Raw genomic sequence first — 25,269 nt, forward strand, 5'->3', positions numbered from 1 at the left:
TCACATGTACCAGTTTTCACTGTGAACACCATTACTTAGAAGTCAACTGAAGAACAGGAAGAAAACCTCTTTGAATGTGTCTTTAGAGTACTTATAAGAAATGCATGAAATCTCCTTGTGATATTTTCCAAATCGTTGGTTGCTGAAGAGAGGACGGAAACCTACTTAAACTTGCTATCACTGATGCGTGATACGCCAACCTACCTTTGTTTTTCTGTTTGTGCGTTTGTTGTTCTTCTTCTTTTGGTCTGCCAGCAGATTTACCAAACTTTCTCACTGCCACACCAACAGGAATAACAAAGGCCACCCTTGCCATATCTTCTGCTGGACAAAGTAGGGCATGCAACAAGCCCACTTCGCACAGTTTTCTTCCCTGCCATGAAAGCTACAGCTAAAGAATCGAACAATAACCGCAAACAGAAACAAAACTAAAAAAACATGTCAAGCTCCACTGCAAGAAATGCATTTTTCTTAGCACTCTGAAGTTTGCAGACCTTCATAGGAAGGGTCCTTCCGTTCACAAGGCACTTACTTTGTTCTCGGTGTTTTAACAAATGCAACAGGAGACCAAGGTACACCAACACAAGCTGCCAACACTCTGATGTTTCAGCAGACTAAAGGCTAATGCTGACCTGCCGGTGACCCACCCCAACCTGCTGTCAGGAGGGTCCACAGACGTTATTTGGTGAAGACTCCTACACCTCTCCAGACATTCTATGTTGCACCACCAGGTGCTGGGGTGGAATTGGCTCATCCACGTACCAAAGGAAATCAGTATCCCGGGGGGGTCTGGCTGTTATCCAGCACCGTAACACCAAAAGGTGAAGCACATTTTTACAAGTCTCGGGTTACAATAAGGCTGATGTAGAACGGAGAGCATAAAGGAGCACGCGAGAAGCAACCAACCCTCGATGGGAAAAAGGACAATCGCACAGAAGGGCCGTGCGAGGAGCTGGGGAACAGCGCAGCGCAGCGCAGCGCAGCACAACGAGCCCCCGGCACGAAGGCAGAGCGGCTCCAGGCGAGGAGCGGCGCTCCCCATAGCGCTGCTGCCGGAGCGCCGCCCCGGAGCACCACCAAGGCGCATCGCACCCATTGTGCCAACGACTCCAGCGCTCGCTCACCGCCTGAGCACAATCAAGCGCAAAACATCCCGGAATGAAAGAAGAAATAAATAAATAAATAAATTAGATCACAAAGACATCCCTCGGCGCGAGGAAAAAAAAAAATAAACAAAAATAAAAATAAAATCAACTCGTACCGACACAGGCTTTATTTCGAGATGCACAACTTTACGTGAGCACACCTCTGCCCGACGGACCCCCCACCTCCTTCCCACCCCTCACCCCACGGCCGTGACACAGCAGCCCCCGCCCGGCCCGGGCGCTGAGGTACGGCCCGTTATATAACGGCCGCGACGCTCCCCCACCCCCAGGCTCCGCTCCCCCCCCGCCGTTTCCCAGCCCCCTCGCATGGAGGAGAAGCGGCGGCAGCGGCGGCTCCCGGGGACGGCGCGGCCCCGCCCGCCCCTCACCAGCGGCTGCATCTCGGCGCGCACGGCGGGCACCTGGAACCGGTCTATCTCCTCCATCATGGTGGCGGCGGGCAGGAAGGCCGCGGGGCTCCTCGCGCTGCCGGGCTACTCGGCTCCTCAGGACGCTGCTGCTGCTGCCGCCGCCGCCCTCCGCGGCTGCTGCCTCATCGCCGCCGCCGCTCGCTACCGCGGTGACTCAGCCGCACCGCTTCCGGGTCCGGCGCCGCCGCCCCGCCCTCGGCTGTGCATATCAGGGGGAGGCGTGGCTCCGCGCCGCCAGCATCCGGCCTCAGCGCCGCCCTCCGGAACGTACCACTCCGGAACGTACCACTCCGGAACGTACCACTCCGGAACGCACCACTCCGGAACGTACCACTCCGGAACGCACCACTCCGGAACGTACCATTCCGGAACGTACCATTCCGAGCCGCGAGCAGCGGGGACACGTTAGAAATAGTCCCGCGGCCGCTTCCGGCGCGTTGCCATGGCTGCCGCTATCAACTTCCGGCCGGTCGGCGGCGGTTAGCGGCGCGTGCCGGCCGTGTGGCGTACCTATGCGCAAAGCTATGCCGGCCAAGGCGGCTGACAAGCAGCGGCAGGTAAGGGGCTGTGTCCGCTGTGGGCCTCGCAGCAGAGCGGCGTGGCCGCGCGTGGGATGGTGCAGCGGTGACTGCTACGGCAGGTTCCCTACTGCGGGTTACAGTAGTAAACACGCAGGTGTGTTTCCACTGACTCCAGAGATGGAGGCTCCGCGAGCTGTCTGGGCAGCCCGTGCTGCGTCACCATCGCAGTTCCTCGTGTTCGTATGGAACTAACTGTGTTCCAGCACGTGCCCGTTGTCCCCGTCCTGTCACTGGGCACCACAAAAAGAACCCAGCCCCGTCCGCTGGACACTCAGATATTCCTGAACTGCGATGAGATCCTCCCTCATTCTCCTCCACAGGCCCACGTCTCTTACCTGTTCCTCTTAGAGGATGTGCCCCAAGGCCCCTCATCATCCTATGGCACTTGCACTTACAGTGGTATTTCTGTGTGTTGCCAAGCTCTAATGGCTATACATTTGAGGAGAGGATCTGAGACAGACAGCACAGCATCCCTAAGGGAAGGTTGTGCCTGGCCTGTCTGGTGGCTTTCAGTGGCAGGGTGATGGCATCAGTGGACAAAGGCCACTTGATGAGGTCTACCTGGACTTGTGCAAGGCCTTTGACTTGGTCTCCCACCACCTTTTTATCTCTAAACTGGAGAGATTTGAAGGGTGGTCTGTTCAGGGGGTAAAGAATTGGCTGGATGGTCATAGCAAGAGGGCTGTGGCCATTGGCTCAGTGTCCATGTGGAACAAGTGGTGTCCCCCAGGGGTTCATTTTGTGATTTGTGCTTTGCAACATTTTTGTCAATGGCAGAGATGGTGGGATTGAGTGGACTCAGCAAGTTGGTTGATGGTACCAAGCTGGGTGGTGCATCTGACAAAAGCAAAGGCTCCCATCCAGAGGGTTCTGAACAGGGCCAAAAAGTGGACCCATGAGAAAGCTAATGGGATTCAGCAAGGCCAAGTGCAATGTGTTGTACATGGGTCGGCACAACCTCAGTTATGAATACAGCCTGGGAGAAGAACGCACTGTGAGCAGCCCTGTGGAGAAGGACTTGAGGGTTCAAATGAAAGGAAAGCTGGACATGAGCCAGCAGCGTGTGCTTGTGGCCTGGAACGCCAACAGTATCCTGAACTGCATCAAAAGAGGAGCAGACAGCAGGGGAGGGAGGTGGTCGTTCCCCTCTACTCTGCCCTCATGAGGCCCCATCTGGAGTACTGAGTTCAGGTCTGGAGCCACAAGTACAGGAAGAATGCAGAGCTGCTGGAGTAGATCCTTAGGGAGGCCATGAAGATGATTGGAGGGCTGGAGCACCTCCCCTATGAAGAAAGATTGAAAGGGCTGCACTTCTTTATCCAGGAGAGGAGGAGGCTCCAGGAAGTCCTCATTGAGGTCTTCCAACACTTGAAGGGAACTTATAAGCAGGAGGGAGACTGAATTTTTACACATTCTAATAGTGCTGGAATAAGGAGGAATTAATTTAAACTAAAAGAGAGGAAACAGGTTAGATGTTAGGGAAAAAAATTCTTTACTCAGAGGTAAAGGTGAGGCACTGAAACTCATTGCCCAGAGAAGCCGTGAGTGCTCCCATGCCTGGAAGCATTTAGGGCCAGCATGGATACTGCCCTGTGCAACCTGATCTAGAGCCTGGCGACCAGCCTACAAATAGGAGTTGGAACTGGATGATCTTTAAAATCCCCTTCAACCTAAGTCGTTCTATGATTGTGCTCCCAAAGCACCCTGCAGCCACAGCGTTATGTTCCATGAGACTGCAGCAGGCATCGTTATGTCATGCCATGTCAGAGCTGCAACAGCACAGAGTTCCTTTCTGGGTTAGGTTTTAGTGCACATAAGATTTTCCCACTGAGATCCTTTCAAAGACAGAACTAGCAGGTTGAAGTCTGTTTCTAAAAATTTATATATATATATATATATAGTACATAGCTTTTGTCAGTTCCATTTTGTTTTACTCTTTGGTCTCTCAGTTCAGGCAATGAAATGAGATTGTAACTCTCAACTGTTAAGGTCCTAACCCTGCTTTTGGATCAGCAGTATGAATGGATGTGTGCCCGTTGACCTTACTGCCTGCTTCAGGCTCTGCATTGGCATGGGAGGCTGCCCACAAATTCTGCCTTACAGGAGGAAGGGCTCAGGTACCTTCACTCCTGCATCTCATGTACTGCTGGAGCATGAAGGTGTTTGACTTAAAATCAGGAGGCAATCTTGCAGCTAAAACCTTTCTCATAACGAGTTTTGATCAGTCCCAACGTTATTTGATCTCTGGAGGGTAAAATGGGGGTCAGTGTAGGTAATCATGAAGCAACCCAAAATAAGCAGCCTGCTTCCTCAATCCAGAGTGTTTGCCAGCAAACTAACTGACAAGGACAGGTGAAGGCGAAAGAGGAACGGATGAAAGCATTCAAAGCTGTGAAATGGTATCTGAAATCCCCAGACAAGCCTCAGTGATCCAAGACCTGAGGGCAGCAGCTCTTGCAGGGTACATACAACAACAAAGGAACGGGAACCATTGCTTGTCTTTCCTCATCTAGACTTCTTTATGGTCAAGTAACTTCTGTTTATCCAAGAGTGACTGATCTGTACTATGGTTTGTCTACACAATGGCTGTATATAGTCTGTGTAGATCTATACAGTTTACGAAGCTTGAGTCAGCTAAAGGTAGCAGGGCTAGATCAGACCTCCCAGCTCCTGCGGCTGAGGTCTGGAGTGTGAAACTCAGAAGTACTTAAGTGGCTCTTCATAGGCTTGATGTCTTTAGAGCCATCGCATTTTTTTCTGCACATGTTGTAAGAGGGCTTCTGGGCTTTGGAGCTGAAAGAAGTGAGAGAGAGGATCACTGCAGTTTTCTTAATGTGTCTACTAAGAAGTACAGTTGTCGAGTTACAAAGGTTTTAAAAAGTTCACAAAGTACAGGAATTCAGAACCCAAGACTTCATTCAGTCCTTGATAATAAAGACGTTTATGCAAGACTATAAAACCAAGTGTTAATAATAATGATGTAAACTAAACTTGAGATTAAATACTTGCACGTTTCTCTTAGTTTCTCTTAGTTTCAGAATTTCTATATAAGCATGTTCAAACATTTTGAGTAAGCTTCATCCCAAAGATTTTGAAATGTCCAGATTTTCATTCACATGTTATTTGAAAAGCTTAATGTTCTGTAAAGGTGTTCAGTTCATTTTAATGTTCTTGAAACATCATGAACTGTTCAAAGTTTGTATTTTTGGCTTTTCACTTAACTTTCATTGCCATAACTGAAAAGAAAAATAATTTTAACCTGCCCTGTATTTCCTTTCCTACATTTGCCTTGTGGTTGTTAAATATGGTTGCTGCTTCGTGTACTTTCTTCTACAAGAATTTTCTAGCCTTGGAGGAACTGTGTGGATCACGAGCTGGCTCTGCAGTCCAGAATCTTCTGTCTTATTTCCACTGATTTAAAATCAAGCCCACAACACAGAGGCAATGAGAGTCACAGCCTGGATGGCTGTGCCTCTGCACTACTCACTGCACTGTCAGGGCCTGATTTGTATTTACTGAGGCCTGATGGCTACTATAAAATTAACTGGTGAGTCAAGGTCTAGATCTCAATTCTTGCCAAGAAAATCTGTTTTGAAAATAAATGCACTTCTGTCTCAGACACACGCCTACTCTCCGCTAATGTTCACAGCGAGGCAGGAAACAAGCCAGCTACTTGCCTTTGAGACTCTTTTTTTCTACTGAGCATAATTTCCAGTCTTTCCATTCTTGTCTCTTTCATTGCAAATTCTCTTCTAGCACTATGCTCTTTTCACCTGTCCCTGTGCTTTTCATTCCTCTGATCTATTTTCTACGTATTGCTTTGTTCTGCTGTGCCTCGCAGGAGTTTTTTGTTGACTGCTTTCCCTTTGAAAATTTTCTCCCTGAGATTGTTCCCAAAGTTGAGGTAGTTGCCTGAACATTATCCGTTTCTTTCCTTTATCATGTGTCACTTCCACCCTCTCCTTCTTTTTCATGGCCGTGTGCTCTTCAAGTGCTTTGTGATCAGTTCTTTTTCTTTTCTCTCAGAGGTGGTGGTTGCCTGTCCTTTTTCTGTGCCTGTCCTTTATTTTCTCTCTCCTCCTCCATCAGTTTCTTGCTTTATTTCATTCTTTTGTCTCTTCATCCCAGTGACTTCAGCCTCTGGTTCAGTCTCCAGCCACCTGATGTTTTTTGTGTTTTTTTTTGGGGGGTGGAATCTCCCATACCCTTGGATGAAAATATGCCAAAAGCTCATTGGCTGTCAGTAGGTGAAGTGAAGTGGGTTTAAAACAAATCATTTGATGTGACTTTAACCTTAATTAGAAGCATTGTTAGGCTTTGGTATATTTGTGGATATTAATAAGAAACATTCCAGTATGCTTCGATCTATATGTTTACAATGCAGCTTTGTAAATAATAAGACTTTTGTATTCTGTACACTTTGCTAACATCCTTTCTTTCATATCTTAAATTTGTTACACACAATTGAGACCCACAGCATTTTGAGAAAGTGCAGAATTATGGAAGGGCATTGGACAGTGTTTCGAATCAGGCTGAGATGGATGGAAGAATCGGGTTCTCAGCTCTCTTGAAAAGGTGATCCTGAGTATGACATACAGGACACTCTGAAGTATAATGTTTTAGAAATACAGACCTGAGTGGCACGTATGAGAGCCTGCAGAACATTGTTGATAAGGCATGGGATTGCAAGTTATTAGCCCGGTGTCAGTCCTGTGCACTGTCCTGGGTGCTGAATATGCATAAAAACAGTTATTTTAAACATGGCTGTCAGGTATGCTGTTGGAGGTATTGATTATGCTGGATCCAGAGTTCCAGTTCCTTGTTTTGTGGCTCATCTTTGCTTTGAGCAGTGGAGCTGCTATGTGCTGCTGTGTACTTCCATGGCTGAGCCCACAGGTTTGCCTATGGCCTCCTCCCCAAATGCAGGTAGCAGACACATACGTTGCCAGCACAGGCCTTTAAGGTTCTTGTTGGCTCTTGAACATGCATTAAACCATCCACGTAGTATAAAATAAACACTTGGTTTGGTTTCATTTAAAAATGTTTTGGCAAATAGCACATAAATTGGCATCCCTAATGAGGTAAATGGATGCCTGCTGCAGGGCAGGCCACAAGTCGTTTTGCTTCCCTTGGCTTTGTTTTTGTGCCTTACTTCTCTGCTCATTTTGCCAAGCGGTATTTTACTATGGAGACTGCTAATACTCAAAACAAGAAGAGAAAGCTAGCAGGAGATTATTAAATAGTTTTACAGTAAATTCAAGTCCACTGCTTATAATGACTCTCCGTCTTCCCCTTTGGAATCCTACAAGCAACTCTGTACTTTTTTTCCCATATGACTTGTTAACCTATTTGCTGAGCTCCAGAGGAAGCGGTAATGATGATGTCTGTGCCCAGGAAGATAAAGTAACCTTAGCAGGAGTGTTCTGTGATTGCTCAGCCTTGCAGTCTGATTGTCTTCTGAAGACAGCTGGCATGGGGAGCAGAAAGGCTGCCAGAATATCTCTTTAAAATCTTAAAAAATATTTAGTCTGGGTTTGACGTTGTTCCACAATGAGCTTTTCATTAATAGGTAATCAATTTGCAGCCTTTGGAAGATTTGCTTAATATGAACTGACAGTTCAGTTTTGTAGTGTAACAAGTCTCTGTCATCCCTGCTGAGTTCTCTGGTGTCTTAGGCAGGATCTGCAAATCCAGATGTGCTCAACCCCACTCTGTTCTTTAAGAATAAGGAGAAATTTCATGTTACTCAAGGAGTTATTGTATAGCGGTATGCCTGGCTCCTCACCATGCCAGTTGGAAGAGCTGGTCTAAGCTGAACCACTCAGCAAAGGCTGCAGTGAGGAGCCTTGTCCTGAGAGGAGGACTGCACTCATGGTAGCATGGTTGTGTCTCCTACCTGATCAGTCAGGGCAGGTCAGCATGTAAGCAGTACAGACATTTTTCCAGAAGGATTTCTGCAGTTGTGACTGGAGGGTTTGACCTGGTTCTCAAATGAACACTTGCTCATGAAAGTAAATCTCTTCTTTCTTTGAGAGCAGGGTGATTTATTTACCATCAGCATTGCCACTGACAATTCAGAGGTTTAATGCAGAGTAGGATGAAATAATTAAGAAGTAGACCCTTACAAAATGTCTGTTAAAAAAGAACTGGACATCTGGAAACCAGAGGACTTGTAAAAAGTTTCAGAGCTTTTGCTATTGAGTCAAGAAGGCAGGTACCCGTTGTTCTGTCCATTTTATATACAATATGTGGATGAATCTAAGATCAGCAATGAGTGGCTATCACATCACTAACAGAAAGAGAGAGTAGTATTCATTGTGGATAGAAGGAGCAAGATCTATGAGGCTTCAATGGATGGTTGTGTATGTTTCTTTATTTTCTTCATATCTATCCAGGCTGGAAGTACATTAATTCCAAGGTGCTGAGGGCAGAACTTTCATAAAACTCCCATTATGTGTTTCAGGAATACAGATATAGGACAGCATTTCTTAAATGCTAGCCTGAATGTGCTTCTTTGATATACAGCTATGTCCCTTGGAAAGTGGCAATTCGTCTTCGTATAATTTTCTTATTTTATACTTAAAATTATTTAAAGGAACTTCACTTAGAGTCAGTAGAAGCAATCTACCTAAAAAGAGAGTTAGAAATGCTTTCTGGAGAGATCAGCAACAGGAAAACTTCCAGCTGAAGACTTGATTCTGCCCATTTCCATCTCTCGGTAGCTTGTCTGCATTAGAGGGAGCTGTAGCAAGGGAAAGGAAGATTAAGTGGCGTCTAAAGCATCAGTTTTCAGCTGTTTCTTCCCTTCCATTGCATCATCCTGTTAGATTACTGTATCTTTACTGTAGCACAGTCCATTTGTCTTACAGCGTATCTGACATAGGGAGGAATTTCTAGGTGCTGTCAGAAGCACCTCCTGGAAGAAAGCTCCAGAAAACAACAGTCACCTGAGCTTTATATAGACCCTTAATTTAGGCATTATGACTGTTGTGGGCTTCTACTGACTTTTTAGTATGGGAACTACAATAATCTGTCAGTGTATTTAACATAGGATGGTCATTAGAGCAAAACATTTTCAACATGCAGGAGTTCACACGGGCATTTTTCAGTGGAGCTGTAGAGCACATCTCACAGTGCTTTGAGTTATGATGATGATCTGGAGGTAAGAATATCCTTGCAACTATTTTGTCCCACCTATCTGTTCCTGATTTCCCTAGCAACAACGTCTCTTTTTCCCTAATATAAATTCCACATAATTATTCACACTCCTCTTCTTGTTAGTTAGAATGGAATTTAACAATTATTATTTAAAGGAATTTAATTAGAAGAGTTACGAAGGCTTATAATGCTTTTGGTGGCAAGGCTGTCTCCCATTCATACAGAATTAGCTAAAATTTAGCTGTTTGGATTTAAGTGTTCTTTGCTGAGTGTCTGACTAGATGCTGACCAACATAAACCAAAATACAGCACCTTATTGTCTCAACTCTTCCCATACTCTGCACCTGGGAGAGCTTAAGTGAGGCAGGGAAAGTATAAAAGAAGGTGTGTGATTGTGTAGTTAAGCCATGTGTCATACTTGTGCCCAATGGGATGAATTGAAGGTTGCCCCAGCAACCTTAATTCTTGCATTTTCATGCTTCTGAACACTTCTCTTTGAGGTCCTAATAAAATAGCATGCTAACTTTCTTATTTCATTTCTGTAGCTCATTATATAAAAGCAAAAATGTGCTTGAATTTTAGAGATATGTATGTGAAGGCCAGCCCCCATCATCAGCACCTTGCTGGCGAATATCTGATTAAGCTGATTCACAGTTCTAGTTTATTATTTATGTGTCCAAATGCATCTGCGACCTTTCCCTTGTACAAACACTGTGTTATGTGGAAGAGAGAAATAGCTGTCAGTGCAAAAGGATTACAGTTTAAATGACAGCTGATGTGTAACACATTGAGAAAGTAGTAGAATGATGAAGAAACAGTGGTTATCGTTCTCAGCTGTGGTGGCAAGACACCAGCTACCTGGGTACTGCTGAGAACTCTTTACAGCTAGCGTGACAGAAGATTTTTAAGGAAAGATGTGAGGAAGAACAATGTGCTGGTTTGAGAAAGCTCTACAGGATGCTGGAGCTTGTGAAAGAATTAACAAAAGGACTAAGCGCAGGCACAACAATGAAAACATCTGTCTTTTCCAGCAACTGGCACAGCTAGACTTTGTGCTATTATCTGAATTGGAGGTGGTAAAATGTAAAATGTTTTTTATTCTTGTCTGACCCAATTTCGTTCCTCACCTTGCTTCTTTTAACAGTTTTAAGCAGATCTGTCAGTTTTAGTGCATCCTACATGGTGCAAGTATTACCAAAATTTTAGCATTTCGTCACATATCCCTATATCTGTGTCACCTTCCAGTTGGATTGCAGCAATTTCAGGTACTTGGACATGAACATTGCCTCAGGCACTTTGCTAGCATGGGCTGTTGTCACGCATCCCTGCAGGAATGATGTTTGCTTCCTGAATGCTGCCTTCTGCTTTTTGTATTGGCTTCTGTAGAATATTCTGTGCCTGTAATCCATTATATCCAACAAATGCTACATTCAGATTTCTTGTCAGAATGGCTCTGTGTTAGCTGTGTCTGTAGTGTGTAGCGCTTGGCTTTGTATCTGTGTGATAGCCAAGTAGTCCTGAAGTATAATTATTAGGACTTGGGGTGGTGGTGATGTGTTTTGTGGTTCAAAATACCAGAGATAAGAGGTGTGGTTTATAACTGTTGTGCCAGTTGTGTCCTTGCCCCTTTCTGAGGGGAACTCAGTTTAGCTGCTAGTAGGACTCCCAGCAAGCTGCCTCAGGCACCATGTGGATGGTCAGAATATTTCTGTGCATAACAATAATAATAATGTAGTTAAAATTGTTGCATGCAAGCTTCATAGTTTTATGCCCCTTTTCTGGTGATGTACTCATCTCTCCTGGTCCTTGGGTTCCAGGGTCGACAGCTTCATTTTGCTGTCATTGATCTTTGGGAACAGGGTGGCAAGATGTTGGCATCTGTGTCCTTCACTGGGAAGAATAAGATGTCCATGTCGATAGTTTCTTCTTCCTCATTCTAGGACCTGAGTGAGGTTTCTTTCTATGTTAACCAACACTCTTTTAACACCTTTGTTAGTGTATTGTTCAACATTGCACCTGAAATTACAATGTGTGATGTTTTTCAAGTTTTAGATTCCCCTTTTAAGCTAAGCCATTCTGTGATCCTAGTGTTTTTGTTTGTTTGTTTGCTTGCTTGCTTTTTATCCCTAAAACCATCTTTGCCCAGGCCTGCAGGCCTGCATTTCTTTAGCTGACCAATGGTGAACTGTTTGCAGCTGTGGAATACAGCTACAGTCATAAAACCATGGGTGGTACTTTACAAAGATAAAAGTAAGTCAGACAAGCCATAGGTCTGTGATCAATTAGAAAAATTGCTGCTCAGATAGAGTGAAGCAAAGATGCAGGTAGGCCAAGAAGTGTTCAGACAACCAGCCAACCAGCTTCAGTCCTGAGGCCCTGCAATCTCAGTACAAAGCCCAGAGCACGTTGCTAACAATGACAATCCCATATTACAGAGCTGAGTTACAAGCATGCACAGCCACATCAGGAAGAACATTCCTGAGCTGAGGTATTCAGAGAAGTGAGAGTGGGAGAATGACAGCAAGAGGACAAGATTTGCAGTCTGCCCTGTTACAGTGGTGATTTGTGCCTTTTTCACAGAGCTTTGGGTTTTGATGCTGTTCATTTTCCTACAGTGTTCCTCACTTCTGTGCTGGGTTATTGCTGCCTTTCTGATACCTGAGCTCACACTCTGCCCTGCAAAATTCTACACTGTGTGGGGAATAGGGTAGGGTTTGTGCTCCTTCCAAACACTGGAATCAAATCCCAGCTCTCTTCAGTGTCACTTTTGGATTTTAATACGGTTCCAGGTATTTATTCACTTGTGGCTCTTTAGAGTATGTTAATTGAAATGTGTGCAACTGCCAAAACCAATTACCTTCAGATTGCCTCGTCAATGCCTTTACAGCTAGATAAACACTTTTATATGCTCATTTACAAAGGGTAATAGTGAGTAGGCTTTGTTTCCTCTTTAGAATTAAGAGTTTGTTTTTGATTCAGATCTAAATAATATTCTGCTCTAAAGTTCTGTTTTAAATTATGTTGCTTTTATCACATCTATTTCACATGTAATGTTTACAGGATGCTCTGTTGCTGAGCAGTGTCATGGGGGAGCAGGCTGTCTGTGTTATCCAGTGGTTTGAGTAGGGACTGTGATGGCTGTGATGCCAAGGCTCCTGGGCTCTCTGCTATGCTCTGCTATCACCCCACTGAGGGTTTTTAACGTAAATGTCATAATTATTTTTCTGTTGTTTTTTTTTTATTATTATTATTTTATTTTTGTGTGTGTCCATTTGACTAATAGCAATTTGTATTTCAAAGCAAGGCATGTTTTCTAAGCATAGAAGTGTATCAGTCCACTCATTTTTCATTGCTTTTAGTGTACGTTTTCTGGAATAAAAATAATCACAACTTGTTAGTAACAGCATTCTTATAGCTTGTATGATGGGAAACAAGATTGAAAGGCACAGTCTCTCACCTCTGCTTCACCTCACCTCATCTGAAAATACTTTCCTTCTTGGAAATGTCTTGCCACATCTTAATAAGTAATGGGACTTAGAATAAGACTTGGAGATTCTGTGTGAAAGTGATTACAGGCACTTAATTTTTTTAATACATAAGAAACAGAAGCAAATATTTATTTTTATAATGAAGAGGAATCATGAGATGAGCCTAGGAATCTGTGCAGCATCTCATGCTTTTCAATTTATCAATAAGAAATACAGAAAAGGATTAACGAAAGATAATGTAAAACAAGGCTTTCCAGCTAGAGAACTGAGAAAACCAATCAAAACAGCAACTAGCAGGCTTAAACAGCATTCAGTGGTTCTTTGCATATACACATCCATGCTCATTAGCAAGGCTTGTACAAGTCCTTGATGTAGGGTGCTGTCCGTGCTAGAAGTGAGTATGGATTCCAAAGTGCCTGAGTAAGTTTGTGGAGAAAAAGGTTCACTGATATGAAACAAAAAGGATAATATTTCAGATTCAGAAATCCCCTGGAGGTTGGCTGGACCTTTGAACTGAGCTAAAAGGTAACACTCTTACGTTCTTCTAAAGAAAATCAATAAACACATGGGAGCTTACCTCTCCGCCTCTTTGTTTTGTTCCTTCTTCTCTAGTATTTCCTTCTGGGTAACAAAATCAAATGCTTTTTCCAAGCAGAAACTCTGCTTTTCCCACCAGTCCCATCTGATGTTACCTGGGTCCATCCTAAAACTGTTCTTGACAATGTCTCTGATGTCTTCTCCTTTGTTAATCAGCTTTCCTCTTAAAATACAGTAGCTTCATTCTTTCTGAGTTCTCCATCTCATCTGTCTCTCAGCATCTTCTCAAAAGGATCTTTCATTTCCTCTTCTGCTTTCCATAGAGTCTTCACAAATCTTTGTCACTGGTGTCCTTGCATTTTTTCTTAACCTCTGGGCAACCTCCTTTAGAATTGCACTATAAGCTCCCAGAAAACAACTGTCTTATCATTCTCCTTAAAGCCTATCTTAAATTTTTTCTTTGCTGTGATTTGCTCAAGGAGGTTGTTGGTGGTTCCCAGTTATTGATCAGTTTTCCATGTTTTTTTCAGTAATCTTCTCTTCGTAGGTGCTAACCTTCTGTCTCTGACCTCACTGTGACAGGCAAGCATACGGGGCAAGGTGGTCTTTCTGGTGTATCAGAGTGAGGAGCTAGAACCTGGTGTGTGTGACATAAACGTGAACCACAGATAAGGACACAGCATTGCATTTCTCCATTCTGTTGAACTTGTCTTATATTTTGACTGTGGCTACCGTTCATTCAGACAGCACTTAGAAAAAAAGTACTGGTATATCTGGCCTTTGAAACATACCGTTGCAGCAAACCTTAGCAAGCACATTAAAATTATATTCTACTCCAGTTACATCAGGGAACACAGTGTTGTAAAGTTTTATGTTGGGTCTATTCTCACTTCAGAGCCAAAGTGGACCTCCAGGAGGAAAGGCTGGACAACCGAGGCCTCATGGAGCTTTACCTAAAAAACGGGTAAGATCACAAATCGGTGAGTTTTAAAATACCATTTTTTCTTGTTTGTCTATGAGATGCAAACTAGATTCTGCCTCAACAATGATTTTGTTTTATGGCGTTAGTAAGATTCCAATTGATCTAACAATACGGGGTAGCTCTAGAATATTCCAATGAAAAGGGAATTACACTAGCAAGGTAGAATAAAAATGGAAGCTGAAACTAAGGCAGAGTTTTGGTAAGTTGAAAAATGAAAACTTTTTTTTTTTAAAGGTATGTGATATAAATTCCAAACTATAAGCTGACAAAGGCTGTGAGAAAACTGCCTGCTCTGGTTAGAAAACTCAAAACATATTCCAGATTCATTTATTAAGATAGGAATACGAGCATTAGAGAAAACAGTGTTAACTTTTTGACTGTCGACCTCCTGATAATTCTTTCACTGTCAGGCAGATAAGTGCTTAGTATAACAACCTTAATCTACCTTCTTTTATAGAGACAGAACACAAGCTGATGTAGGTGGGTTTATTGCCATTGTTATGAATGGGGGAAGGACAGTTTACATGCTTTTAAAGAGACCTCGTGACAAACAGTGTTTTACCTTATTAGGGTAAATTATAGTCCTGTTATTTCCCCCCCCCCCTCCCCCCCTCCCCCCCTCCCCTTTTTAGTCTCTTAAAAGGGAAGGTTATTGACTTTCAAATAAAAAATGAAACAAACACAGAAAACCCAACACTATTTTTATCTTCGTCACTAGAAAAATAACAGCTCTGAACTAAGTGGCATTGAATTGTGTATGATAAATGTCCTACAAGCAGGTGTTCATGTGGGTAGCATTAAATCACAGACAACTGTTCTGCCCTCATAGTCTTTTGAGAATTGAGGAGCCTGACCTTCCTTCTAGCTTGTTTCATTTTGGCTTCCTTTGCCTTTGGGAGAAAAAAAGGTTGCAGCCTATGAATTTCCCTGCTTCTGGCACATGCAGAATTCTCAGTTACTTTAAGGCACTGCATGCTTTTACACATCACTGTGCTTTTAACCTTTGTGGTGCTCTGCTGATAGCATAGCTTTGCTAGGTCTTGAAAACAGCCCTCACTTACACCCTGGTTTAACTGACAGCTCTATATGGCTATAAAGTTTAATAGACCAGAGAGACTTGTATTTAAAAAAGTGATTGATTTATTTTAAAACAACTCATTACACATTTCAAACTGAGGGAGAAACTTTATGCTGAGCCATTAAACACCATAATCAGCAACCTCGTGTTCTAGCAGTTTATCTGTAATGACCAGTAATTGAACTTCATCCCTGCTGTGATCTGTTTCCTATTAATGATACCATATCATGATATCAACCCTAGCCCAGCCCCAGGAGAACAGCTTTCACCATTGCAGGAATGCAGACCTGCTGGACTTTGCAAGAAAACAGCATTCATCCAGAAGTCACATCCTAGCAGCTTTATATCTTAATCTAATTTCTAAGTGCAGCTTATATTATAACACTTAAGTTATTAAAAGTACTTAAATTATGCCTTTGAATAGTGTTTAAGTATGGGTTATTTGGGTAATTACGTAGTCAAAAGAAACAACTGTCAACTTTTGAGCTGAAATTCAAGTGGAGTTTCTTGAGTTTTGTTATTGGAATTACTCCTGTTTTATGATGGGCCAGGAATTACCTTCAGACTGTATCTCCTCCAAACCATTGAACTACTGTTGCCAATTACTTGCAAATTTGGGTTTATCTGGTCTGTTCTCTGCAAAGATGAACAGGGAAATGCTGGTCTTCTTTGCACCATTCATGCAGAAGTGCCTCTGTGAGTGAGCAAACCAATTGCATTCCTGGTGTTAGAATTGACTCCCTTTCCCTGTGCTAGGATGAAGATATACTCACTGAAGCTGGAGAAGGAGTGGATGAGGCTGCGGTCAAACCTCCAGATCAGCTGGAACTGACTGAAGCTGTGAGTACAAAACAGTGTCTGTTCTTGTCGTGGGAGGTGTACAAAATTCCATAAACTGAAGCCTACCTCTTACCCCCCTTTTTTTTTTCTTTTTCTTTTTTTCCTTTTTTTTTTTTTTTTCTGGAGGAACTTCTGCAAGAGTAAGACTAGTAGCTGTTAATGTACAGTGTCTGGAGCACAAACTAAAATGGCTTTCAGCAGGAAAGTGGGGAGAATGTGCTTTGAAACAGCTCTGGGTTTGAGGCAAAGTAAATCTGTATGGAGTTGATCCAGGAGGGGAATGGGGCCAAGTCTTCCCTCAGATAAGGAAGACACCAGTGCTAACCCTGAGCTTTTCAGGAGCCAGAGCGAGTTTGACTCTCAGAGTCATATAGAGAGGGGGTCCTTTTGTTTTAAGGCCGTTTCTTGCCCTCTTGGTTAATGCAGTCAATCACCCTTCTAAAACTATTTTTCTCTCTTCTAATGGCTATATAAAAACTTAGTCTTGCTTCCTGTCCTCCAAACAGCTCTCAAAAGGAAGCTACACATACTTCCTCCTCCTCAAGCAGTAAAAGCTGTTGACACCAGTACTACTTTTTGTTTGAACTGATTGAGCGTGGAAGCACTGCTACTGTGTTGAGTGTTTACTGGATTTATAGGATGTGTGTGCTTCAAGACAAAGGTTTGTAATTTTTGCCATACAAATGCAGCTATCATTTTTCAAGTGCTACCACAGCTTAGACAAAAATTAACACGATGACTAAAGAATTCCAAGAAACTCACCAGAGTATTACAATAGGAAGCAAGATGATTTTGTTCTCGATCCCACTCTGAGCTAACTTGACTCACACCACTGTTCTTGTGGAGGCATCAACTGCAAGCAAGTTATCTGCAAACATCTTAGAACTGAGTATAAAGAACCTGGTGATCTTTGTATGTTCTATTTTGTAATAACAGCAAAGTTTTCTTCATGATGCTATTTTGTTTCTCTTCCAAAGGAATTAAAAAAGGAATTTACACGTGTTCTGACAGCTAATAATCCACATGCCCCTAAGAATATCGTCAGATACAACTTTAAAGTAAGTGTGGAATGACCTCTAAAACAAGGATGAGATTTTTTTGCAATTAACTGTGTCTGAGTTTTCTTTTTATTTCCTATCAGGTGATTTATTTTTATATGGCTTCATCTTTTACATATTTACTGGCAATGCTTCCTAAAGGGATTTTGTAGAGGGTGGAAGCCTAAAAGCATTGACAAATTTATTCAGAAGTTGGAAATAACAACTACTCAGGTTTTGTCAGTGAATATAATTGGTGCCCCTAATCTCAGGCAATGCTTTTTTGATGTGGTTTTTTTTTTCTGTGTGTGTGTGTGTTTTTCATTCAGTGGTGATTAGAGGATAAAAGGCAGTCATCTATTTGGTCTATAAGTAGTTATGCCTCAGTATCCTTAGATCAAGATTCAGTTATATGCATTAAAAAAAAAAAAAAAAACAGAAAAAAGGAGAAATGTGTTTTGTGAAATCAGTGAAAATGGCCCTATTCGTGATGAGTAGGAGTGAGCAGGGGAGGGTGCATCAAAGACTGCCAGGAAACATCCAAGAGTCACACCTTCATATGTCTGTGTGCAGAGTATATGCTGCATTACCCCGGAGAGGCTTTCTCCAGCTAGCATTTACTGTGAGCAGCATAGGCAGGGGCAGAGGGGAAGGGTGGCTCTGCCTCCCCCCACTCCCTCGGAAGGGTCACACCTCCTGAAAGAAATGAGAGTCCATAGGGACAGCTCTTCCAGCTCTGGCTCGGATTAATGCCAGCTTTAGGCAGGGAACAGACATGCAGGTGAAACAGACCTGAGCTTGTCTCATCTCTGCATTACTGTAAATAGTTTGACAACCATTACACTACATTACCAGAAAAATTCCAGTCTTGTGGAAGCTAGTGGGATATCTTTCTCCTCTACTTGGGTGTTGATGTTTTCCATCTTTATGGGGTATAAGCAGGTGACAAGCAGTCCGTATCTTCAAGTCCTCCACAATGAGTGAAGTGGGCTCAATACTATGCTCTCATGGATATGGGAAGCATTCATATTTTTAGAAGGAAACTACTGAAGCATCTGTGCTCTGCAGTTACTTCTGATTGCTTTTAGGCATAGCTCTACGTCTTAATATGTAGTTTGAACCTGAGTGCATGACTGCTCTGTACAGTGACCTTCAAGCAAGTGCCAATAAAATTAGCTTCAGATAGCTGAATTAGTGTAGTGCTTATAAGCCTGAGCACAGTGCTAAGAGCTTGTACTGTTTCCAAATCAGAGCTGTTCTCTCTGTGTGGTGCTGCTCTCATATAGGAATGACAGCTCATTCAGGTATCTCAGCACAATAGAACATTGAAGTCTTTTATGGAGTGCTGTGCAATAGAGATGTACTAGAATTATATTTAAACTCCCTTTCCATGGTAGTTTTGGAGAGCTTGAGATTTCATGTTCTCACTTCTTTTCCTTGTATTTTTAATGTATGACTTTCAGTGTCTTGAGATATAAATAACTGCTGGAAGAAACTCAGTGTAAAAATGTTAACAGCAAACATTTTATCAGTATGGGACTTATTAGCTTTAGCAATTTAGGCTAAACAGTATTTCTGGCTTAAAAATAGGTTTCACTGTGCTGATCCTGTTGTTTTTTCATTTTTTATAGGAACGAGCTTACAAGCCATTAAGCTATGTAGATCAAACAGCCATTCACTTCTCTTTGAATGGGAACATGATACTCAGAGATTCTGATGAAGGCAGACGGCAGAGTCTGAGATTAAGTAACACATCAGGTTGGTTTGTTTTCTGAAATCACACTCATTTTCATCTGGGCGCTGGTAGCATTAAAAATCACAGAATCACCAAAGTTGGAAAAGACCTGCAAGATCACCCACTCCAACCGTCCACTTACCTACAACAGTTCTCACTAATTTACTCAACGTGAGGGATATAATCATACTTCACAACCACAGAATTAAACAGATTGCATCTTTCTCAAGAAATGAAAACAGAAGGACACAGTGTAGAAAACAATACCTGCTTTTGAAGCCAGGTGAACACCACCCGCTGACATTTTCAGAGCTATTTAATGTCTTTAAATATCTTTTACTACAATTGGTTGGACATACAGAATCACAGAATCACAGAATTGTAGGGGTTGGAAGGGACCTCTAGAGATCATCGAGTCCAACCCCCCTGCCAAAGCAGGCTCCCTACACCACGTCGCACAGGTAGGTGTCCAGGTGGGTCTTGAATATCTTCAGAGAAGGAGACTCCACCACCTCCCTGGGCAGCCTGTTCCAGTGCTCCGTCACCCTCACTGTAAAGAAGTTCTTGTGCACATTCGTGCGGAACCTCCTATGCTGAAGTTTCAGCCCATTTCCCCTAGTCCTGTCCCCACGCACTACTGAAAAGAGACCAGCCTCGCCACTATGGCTCCCACACTTCAGGTATTTACAGAACTTGCTGTGGCCACTATCCTCTTGTCAAGGTTATTGATGAAGATGCTGAACAATACTGGACCCAGCACCTGTAACACTGCTAGCTACAGGTCTCCAACCAGACTCTGCACCACCAATGACGATCCTCTGTGCTCTGCCAGTCAGCCAGTTCTCAACCCACCTCACTGTCCACTCATCTATCCCACACTTCCTCAGCTTTGTTATAAGGATGTTGTGGGGGACAGTATTAAATGCCTTGCTGAAATCAAGGTAGACTATATCCACCACTCTCCCCCCACCCAGCCAGCTGGTGACAACATCATAGTAGGCTACCAGGTTGGTCAAGCATGACCTCCCATTGGTGAACCCATGCTGACTACTCCTGATAACTTCCTTTTCTCCCAGTTGTCTGGAGATGGCATCCAGCACAAGCAGTTCCATCACCTTTCCAAGGACAGAGGTGAGGCTGACTGGCCAGTAATTACCCATATCTTCCTTCTTGCCCTATCCTCCAGTCTTCAGGCACCTCCCCCATTCTCCAAGACCTCTCAAAGATGATAGAGAGAAGTTCAACAATCACCTCCACCAGCTCCATCAGCACCCGTGGATGCACCCCATCAGGTCCCTTGGATTTATGAACTTTGGTGTTGCCTAGTTGCTCACGGGCCACCTCTTCCTTGACTAAAAGGAAGTCTTCCATTCCCCAGACCCTCTCACTTACCTCCAGGGTCTGGGATTCCTGAGGGAGAGCTTTTTCACTGAAGACAGAAGCAAAGAAGTTGTTCAGTTTCTCCGCCTTCCCAGCACCCCCATTACCAGAACACCCCCCTCACTTAGTAGGGGTCCCACATTCTCCCTAGTCTTCCTTTTACTGTTAATATACTTTAAAAAGCCTTTTTTATTATCCTTTATCACTTTTGCCAGATTCAGTTCCAGGTGGGCTTTAGCTTTCCTCGTCGCATCCCTGCAGGTGCTGACATTTCTATATTCTTCCCAAGTGGTCAGACCCTTTTTCCACATTTTATGGACCTTCTTCTTCCCTTCGAGTTTGTGCATGAGCTCCTTGCTCATCCATGCAGGTTTCCTGCCACACTTTCCTGATTTTTTGCTCACAGGGACAGACAGATCCTGAGCTTGGAAGAAGAGATGTTTAAATGCTGACCAGTTCTCACAGGCCCCCTCAACACTCACAGAGTTGCAGTCAGTGGCTCAGTCTCCAAGGAAAGACTGGCAATGAGTGGTGTTCTTCAGATTGCTACCTGAACTGGTGCTGTTTAATATCTTTGTAGGCGACATGGACAGTGGGACTGAGTGCACTGTCAGCAAGTTTTCAGATGACACCACGCTGAGTGGCACAGCTGACACAATAGAGGGAAGAGATGCCATCCAGAAGGACCTGGACAGGCTGGAGAGGTGGGCCCATGCCAACCTCATGAAGTTCAACAAGGCCAAGTGCAAGATCCACCACCTGGGTCGGGGTAATCCCAAGCACAAATACAGGCTGGGCAGAGAATGGCTTGAGAGCAGCCCTGAGGAGAAGGGTTTGGGGCATGCTGGTTGATAAAAGACTCAATATGAGCTGGCAATGTGCTCTCGCAGCTCAGAGGGCCAACCGTATCCTGGACTGCATCAAGAGAAATGTGACCAGCAGGTCGAGGGAGGTGATTCTGCCCCTCTGCTCTGCTCTCATGAAACCCAACCTGGATTACTGCATCTAGTTCTGGGACCCCAAACACAAGAAGGATATGGAACTGTTGGAGTGGGTCTAGAGGAGGGCCACAATGATGACCAGAGGACTGGAACACCTCCCCTGTGGGGATGGGCTGAGAGAGCTGGGATTCTTAAGCCTGGAGCAGAGAAGGCTCTGGGAACACCTTATAGCGACCTTCCAGTACCTGAAGGAGGCCAACAGGAAGGCTGGGGAGGGATTTTTACAGAGGTATATAGTAAGAGAATGAGAGGAAATGCATTTAAACAGAAAGAAAGTAGATTTAGGAAGAAATTCTGTACTGTGAGGGTGGTGAGACACTGGAACAGGCTGCGCAGAGAGGTCGTGGATGCCTCTTCCCTGAAAGCATTCAAAGCCTGGCTAGATGGGGTGTGAGCAGCCTGGTCTAGTGAGATGAGTCCCTGCCTATAGCAGAGGCCTGGAACCAGATGGTCCTAAAGATCCCCTCCAATGCAAACCATTCTGTGGCTCTAGTATTGCAATACTTATGTTACCTGTCGGGTAACATGCTTTAATCAGACACTAAGAAGCTGTGTTGTCAGGAAACATTTCTAGGTTAGGATTTTCCTCAGGGAAGAAGTGTTCAGTGATTTTTCTCATGTTTTGGCTGTTTGAGAAAGAAGCTGTGTCACAAAGAATGTCCTGTCAAGGTGGTAACACAACGATATCACTGTTCCTGAGAACAGTTGTTACCAGTGGCCTTGGAGGGGTAGTGCCTCTTTTCTTTCACACTTAACAAAATATGTACGATGATTCGAAGTATGACAAAATGCTAAATAGAATTGTCATTGCCACAAAAGCACGGATTGTTGGTGTTGGCAATGCTTTTCATTGTGTGCAAATGAACCAGTTTAAATCAGCTCGATGCTAGCTAGCATCGCTACACACTCAAGGCTGTGACTGGAATGTAGATATCCATCATTGTCTTAATATGGTGCTGTGGTTTAACCCAGCAGGCAGCTAGTACATTTATTTTTATCTGTATAAATAAGAACAAATCACACTGTAGCTCTTTTGTACCTTCAGAGCATTGCTCATAGTTGTATGTAGCAGCAGACATTTTTAGAGTGCAGAAAGGTCCAGAGCTGAAAGGATACTCCAGAAACAGTTACTCAGATCAGAATTCATCTCAGAATTTTTGAGTGAAAATCAGATTTTTTATTACATTTCAGTGAGAATTATTGCAGTCTGATCTAGTAATGCTTCTTTCTATGTCTTTGAGCAATCACCCTGCAAACTGGGAATTGGTTACTCTGTTGTCTAATGAGAAAGCATTAGCAAAGGATGTATTTGTGTATTAATACTGCAGAAGATAGAACAGTCTGCAGAATATCATATATTGTATCCTATTATCCTAGATTCATTCACTTATCTTTTCTGTCATCAGAAAACGCTCCTGAGACTTCTGCAGTGGTATCTGAAGAGGCAGAGACTAAAGATGAAAAAAGCACAGAAGATACTCAGGTAATTCTCCGTAGTCAGCTAAGAGTTATCCTTTTTATTTTTAATATTAGATTGGAAACCCTCTTTATTATAAAATGAGCTCACTGAGATGCTTCTGTAATCTATTCTTTTGGGCCTGAGCTGCCTCAGCTGTTGCTGAGATCCTGCACTTTCTCCTGAATAGCTGGGGTCCTCCTACCTTTCCTTGGTTTGGAGGTGTACAGGGGATGGCAGGTCCCTACATACTAGCTCTGTCTTCATCCAGATACTATGTCACGATGGATTGTAATTTGCTGGGACTTGGAATATTTCTGAACAGTATGTGAAATCTGTTTATCCATGAAAGGGAAGTTGGTTAAAAATAAAATGTGGAAAGATTAAAGCAGCAAGCACAACTAGCTTAACTGAGGTGTGGCTGACTTAGAAACAGTTGGCTGATCAGGAAAGGAGTATGCTATGAACAGTTTGTTCTTACCAACACAGTGTCATGCCCTGTAATCAGTTTCTTACTAGTTTTAGATAGAGTTGACTGTCTACAAAAGCACTGAAAACATAAATTCATGGGACTCTAGTACAGTCTTCTGATCCTCAGGTCCAATTTGTTTTATCAAAGGCACTCATGCTATATTATCCTATTCATACCAGGATCTGTTTTAAAGTAACTTCATTTCCTGTTCTTCTCTTTCTCCATTTGGATACTTGTACAGAATTTCCTTGCTCTGATAGTTAGAAATCTCCTAATTATCATCTTTTATATTTTGATCTTAATTTTTTTCCTTTGCCAACCTATTGCCATTTGAATAGGTACCAACATTTCTGTCTAGCTGAAACAATTTTTGCTCTGTGATGTAACCCAACCTGCCCCCAAATCCTCTCAGCCACAGTTTACTCACTTATTTGCCTCTTTCACTATTGTCCCTCACCAAATCTTCAATAACAGCCGCTGCTCCTAGGCAGCAAAATTCCAGAAGTCTGGTAAGTGCTTCAAAAGAAGGGAGGAAGTACCTGATCCTTCTGGGGTTCTCTTGCAGGCTGCAGAAGAGGAAAAGGCAGAGGGGGCAGAGACAGCAGAAGCAGCTGAAGCAGCAGAGGCAGAAGAGCCTCCTCCCCCAAAAGCAAAAGAGAAAAAGCTTGCAAACCAGTTCAACTTTATTGAGAGATCTTCAAGGACGCTTGACAACCCTTTGCGGGTACAACTGCTGCTGTATTTTCCTTCAGTGACACAGGGAACCTTTCCTTTGGGTGGGCAAATGGAGCATCAGTTTGTGTCATACTGTGTAGATGCTAGTAACAGGGGAAAACAAAAATCACATCAGTTTTTCAGTATGGCAAAACAACATTTGACAATGGTAACACATTTGGGGTAGGGAAAGTGGTGACCAAAAAATTCTTGCCGTAAGGACTCTAGGACAGCCTATAAAAATTTGGTGCTACTGTAAATCCTTACATCTCTTCTTGGTCCACAAGAAAATCTGTATTTGCAATATAACCAATAATGTTTGTGCAGTGATCTGGAAATTATTGGACACTGAATCAATCCAAGATCAATATTATTCTCAGTAGCTGCTATGAGAAGGTAGTTTCCACAGCTGGGCTATGTCACTGCACAGCATCTCAGTGTATAAATTACACCTTTTTATGCTTTCTTTTTTCTTTTTTTTTAATTTAGGAAAGAGCATCCCAATCGGAGCCTACACCTTGTAAAAACTTTTCAGCCAGTGCTAACCAGGTATATCCTTTTGATTTCATTAACCATTTTGGAAAATATACAGGAAAATTGTTGTCTTCGCATTCCCTGCACTGGAATGAACTCCTGTATTGTGACTTTGAGTTCTGCTTTGAATTGGAGAGCAAACAAACATGGTCCTCTTTTCTGCCTTTATGGGTGAACTTTATTTCTGACGTCAGGTGTTTGTTTAGCTGGTTTTGATTGATCATTCACCACCAACTCCCGGCTGGTTTGTTTTAGAAGGCTTTAAATATTTAGAAATGGAAAACCACACTGTGAAAATGGTTCTGGGCTCAGCAAGAGCTGAGCTGAACTCTTCAGGAACTGCAACTACTTCTTAGAGGCGCTGACTCCTCCTGGGACATGGCTGTCTTTAGGATGAGGAGCACTCTGTTGTTGGCCATTTTCCATCAGTGCATGGTCAGTAAGCTGGTCATTTAGGAAGAACTGTGGTCCAACATTCTTCCCCTTACCTTCCCCTTTCTCTCCACTTCCCTCCCACCCCCTCCCCTCCTTCTTCCTTTCCTTTCTTTTTTACTTTTTTGACAATGAAGCGACCTCAGAATCAAAGAATATAAAAATTTTGCATGAAATTTTTTGAAAGCTAAAAGGAATTTTTTTTCTTTTTATTTTCCTGTCAAAAATATTTTAACATAAGCTGTTTTTTTCCCCAACTCTTTTGCCT

General features: G+C 43.2%; 2 protein-coding genes across 11 annotated transcripts in view; one reads left to right on the forward strand and one right to left on the reverse strand.

The window, feature by feature from the left end:
* The window catches only part of FAM219A (family with sequence similarity 219 member A), an 81,935-nt gene extending 80,183 nt beyond the window's left edge, over positions 1–1,752 (reverse strand). For 3 of the 7 annotated variants that reach the window (XM_072358845.1, XM_072358844.1, XM_072358843.1), the window contains exon 1: positions 1,568–1,736. In XM_072358845.1, coding sequence (XP_072214946.1) covers positions 1,568–1,594 — 27 coding nt within the window. In that variant the 5' untranslated portion in view covers positions 1,595–1,736. Of the gene's footprint in view, positions 1–1,534 lie in introns of all 7 variants that reach the window. The other 4 variants (XM_072358842.1, XM_072358840.1, XM_072358841.1 and 1 more) reach the window with 2 other exon arrangements.
* A 192-nt stretch (positions 1,753–1,944) lies between these two features.
* DNAI1 (dynein axonemal intermediate chain 1) overlaps positions 1,945–25,269 on the forward strand; it is a 131,194-nt gene continuing 107,869 nt past the window's right edge. For 3 of the 4 annotated variants that reach the window (XM_072359375.1, XM_072359374.1, XM_072359376.1), the window contains exons 1-8: positions 2,004–2,133; positions 14,236–14,304; positions 16,157–16,240; positions 17,218–17,298; positions 18,909–19,035; positions 22,800–22,876; positions 23,887–24,045; positions 24,525–24,584. In XM_072359375.1, the coding sequence (XP_072215476.1) occupies positions 2,089–2,133; positions 14,236–14,304; positions 16,157–16,240; positions 17,218–17,298; positions 18,909–19,035; positions 22,800–22,876; positions 23,887–24,045; positions 24,525–24,584 (702 nt within the window). In that variant the 5' untranslated portion in view covers positions 2,004–2,088. Of the gene's footprint in view, positions 2,134–14,235; positions 14,305–16,156; positions 16,241–17,217; positions 17,299–18,908; positions 19,036–22,799; positions 22,877–23,886; positions 24,046–24,524; positions 24,585–25,269 lie in introns of all 4 variants that reach the window. The other variant, XM_072359377.1, reaches the window with a different exon arrangement.

Source organism: Excalfactoria chinensis, chromosome Z (assembly GCF_039878825.1).
Source record: "Excalfactoria chinensis isolate bCotChi1 chromosome Z, bCotChi1.hap2, whole genome shotgun sequence".
NCBI classification, from domain to species: Eukaryota; Metazoa; Chordata; class Aves; order Galliformes; family Phasianidae; genus Excalfactoria; species Excalfactoria chinensis.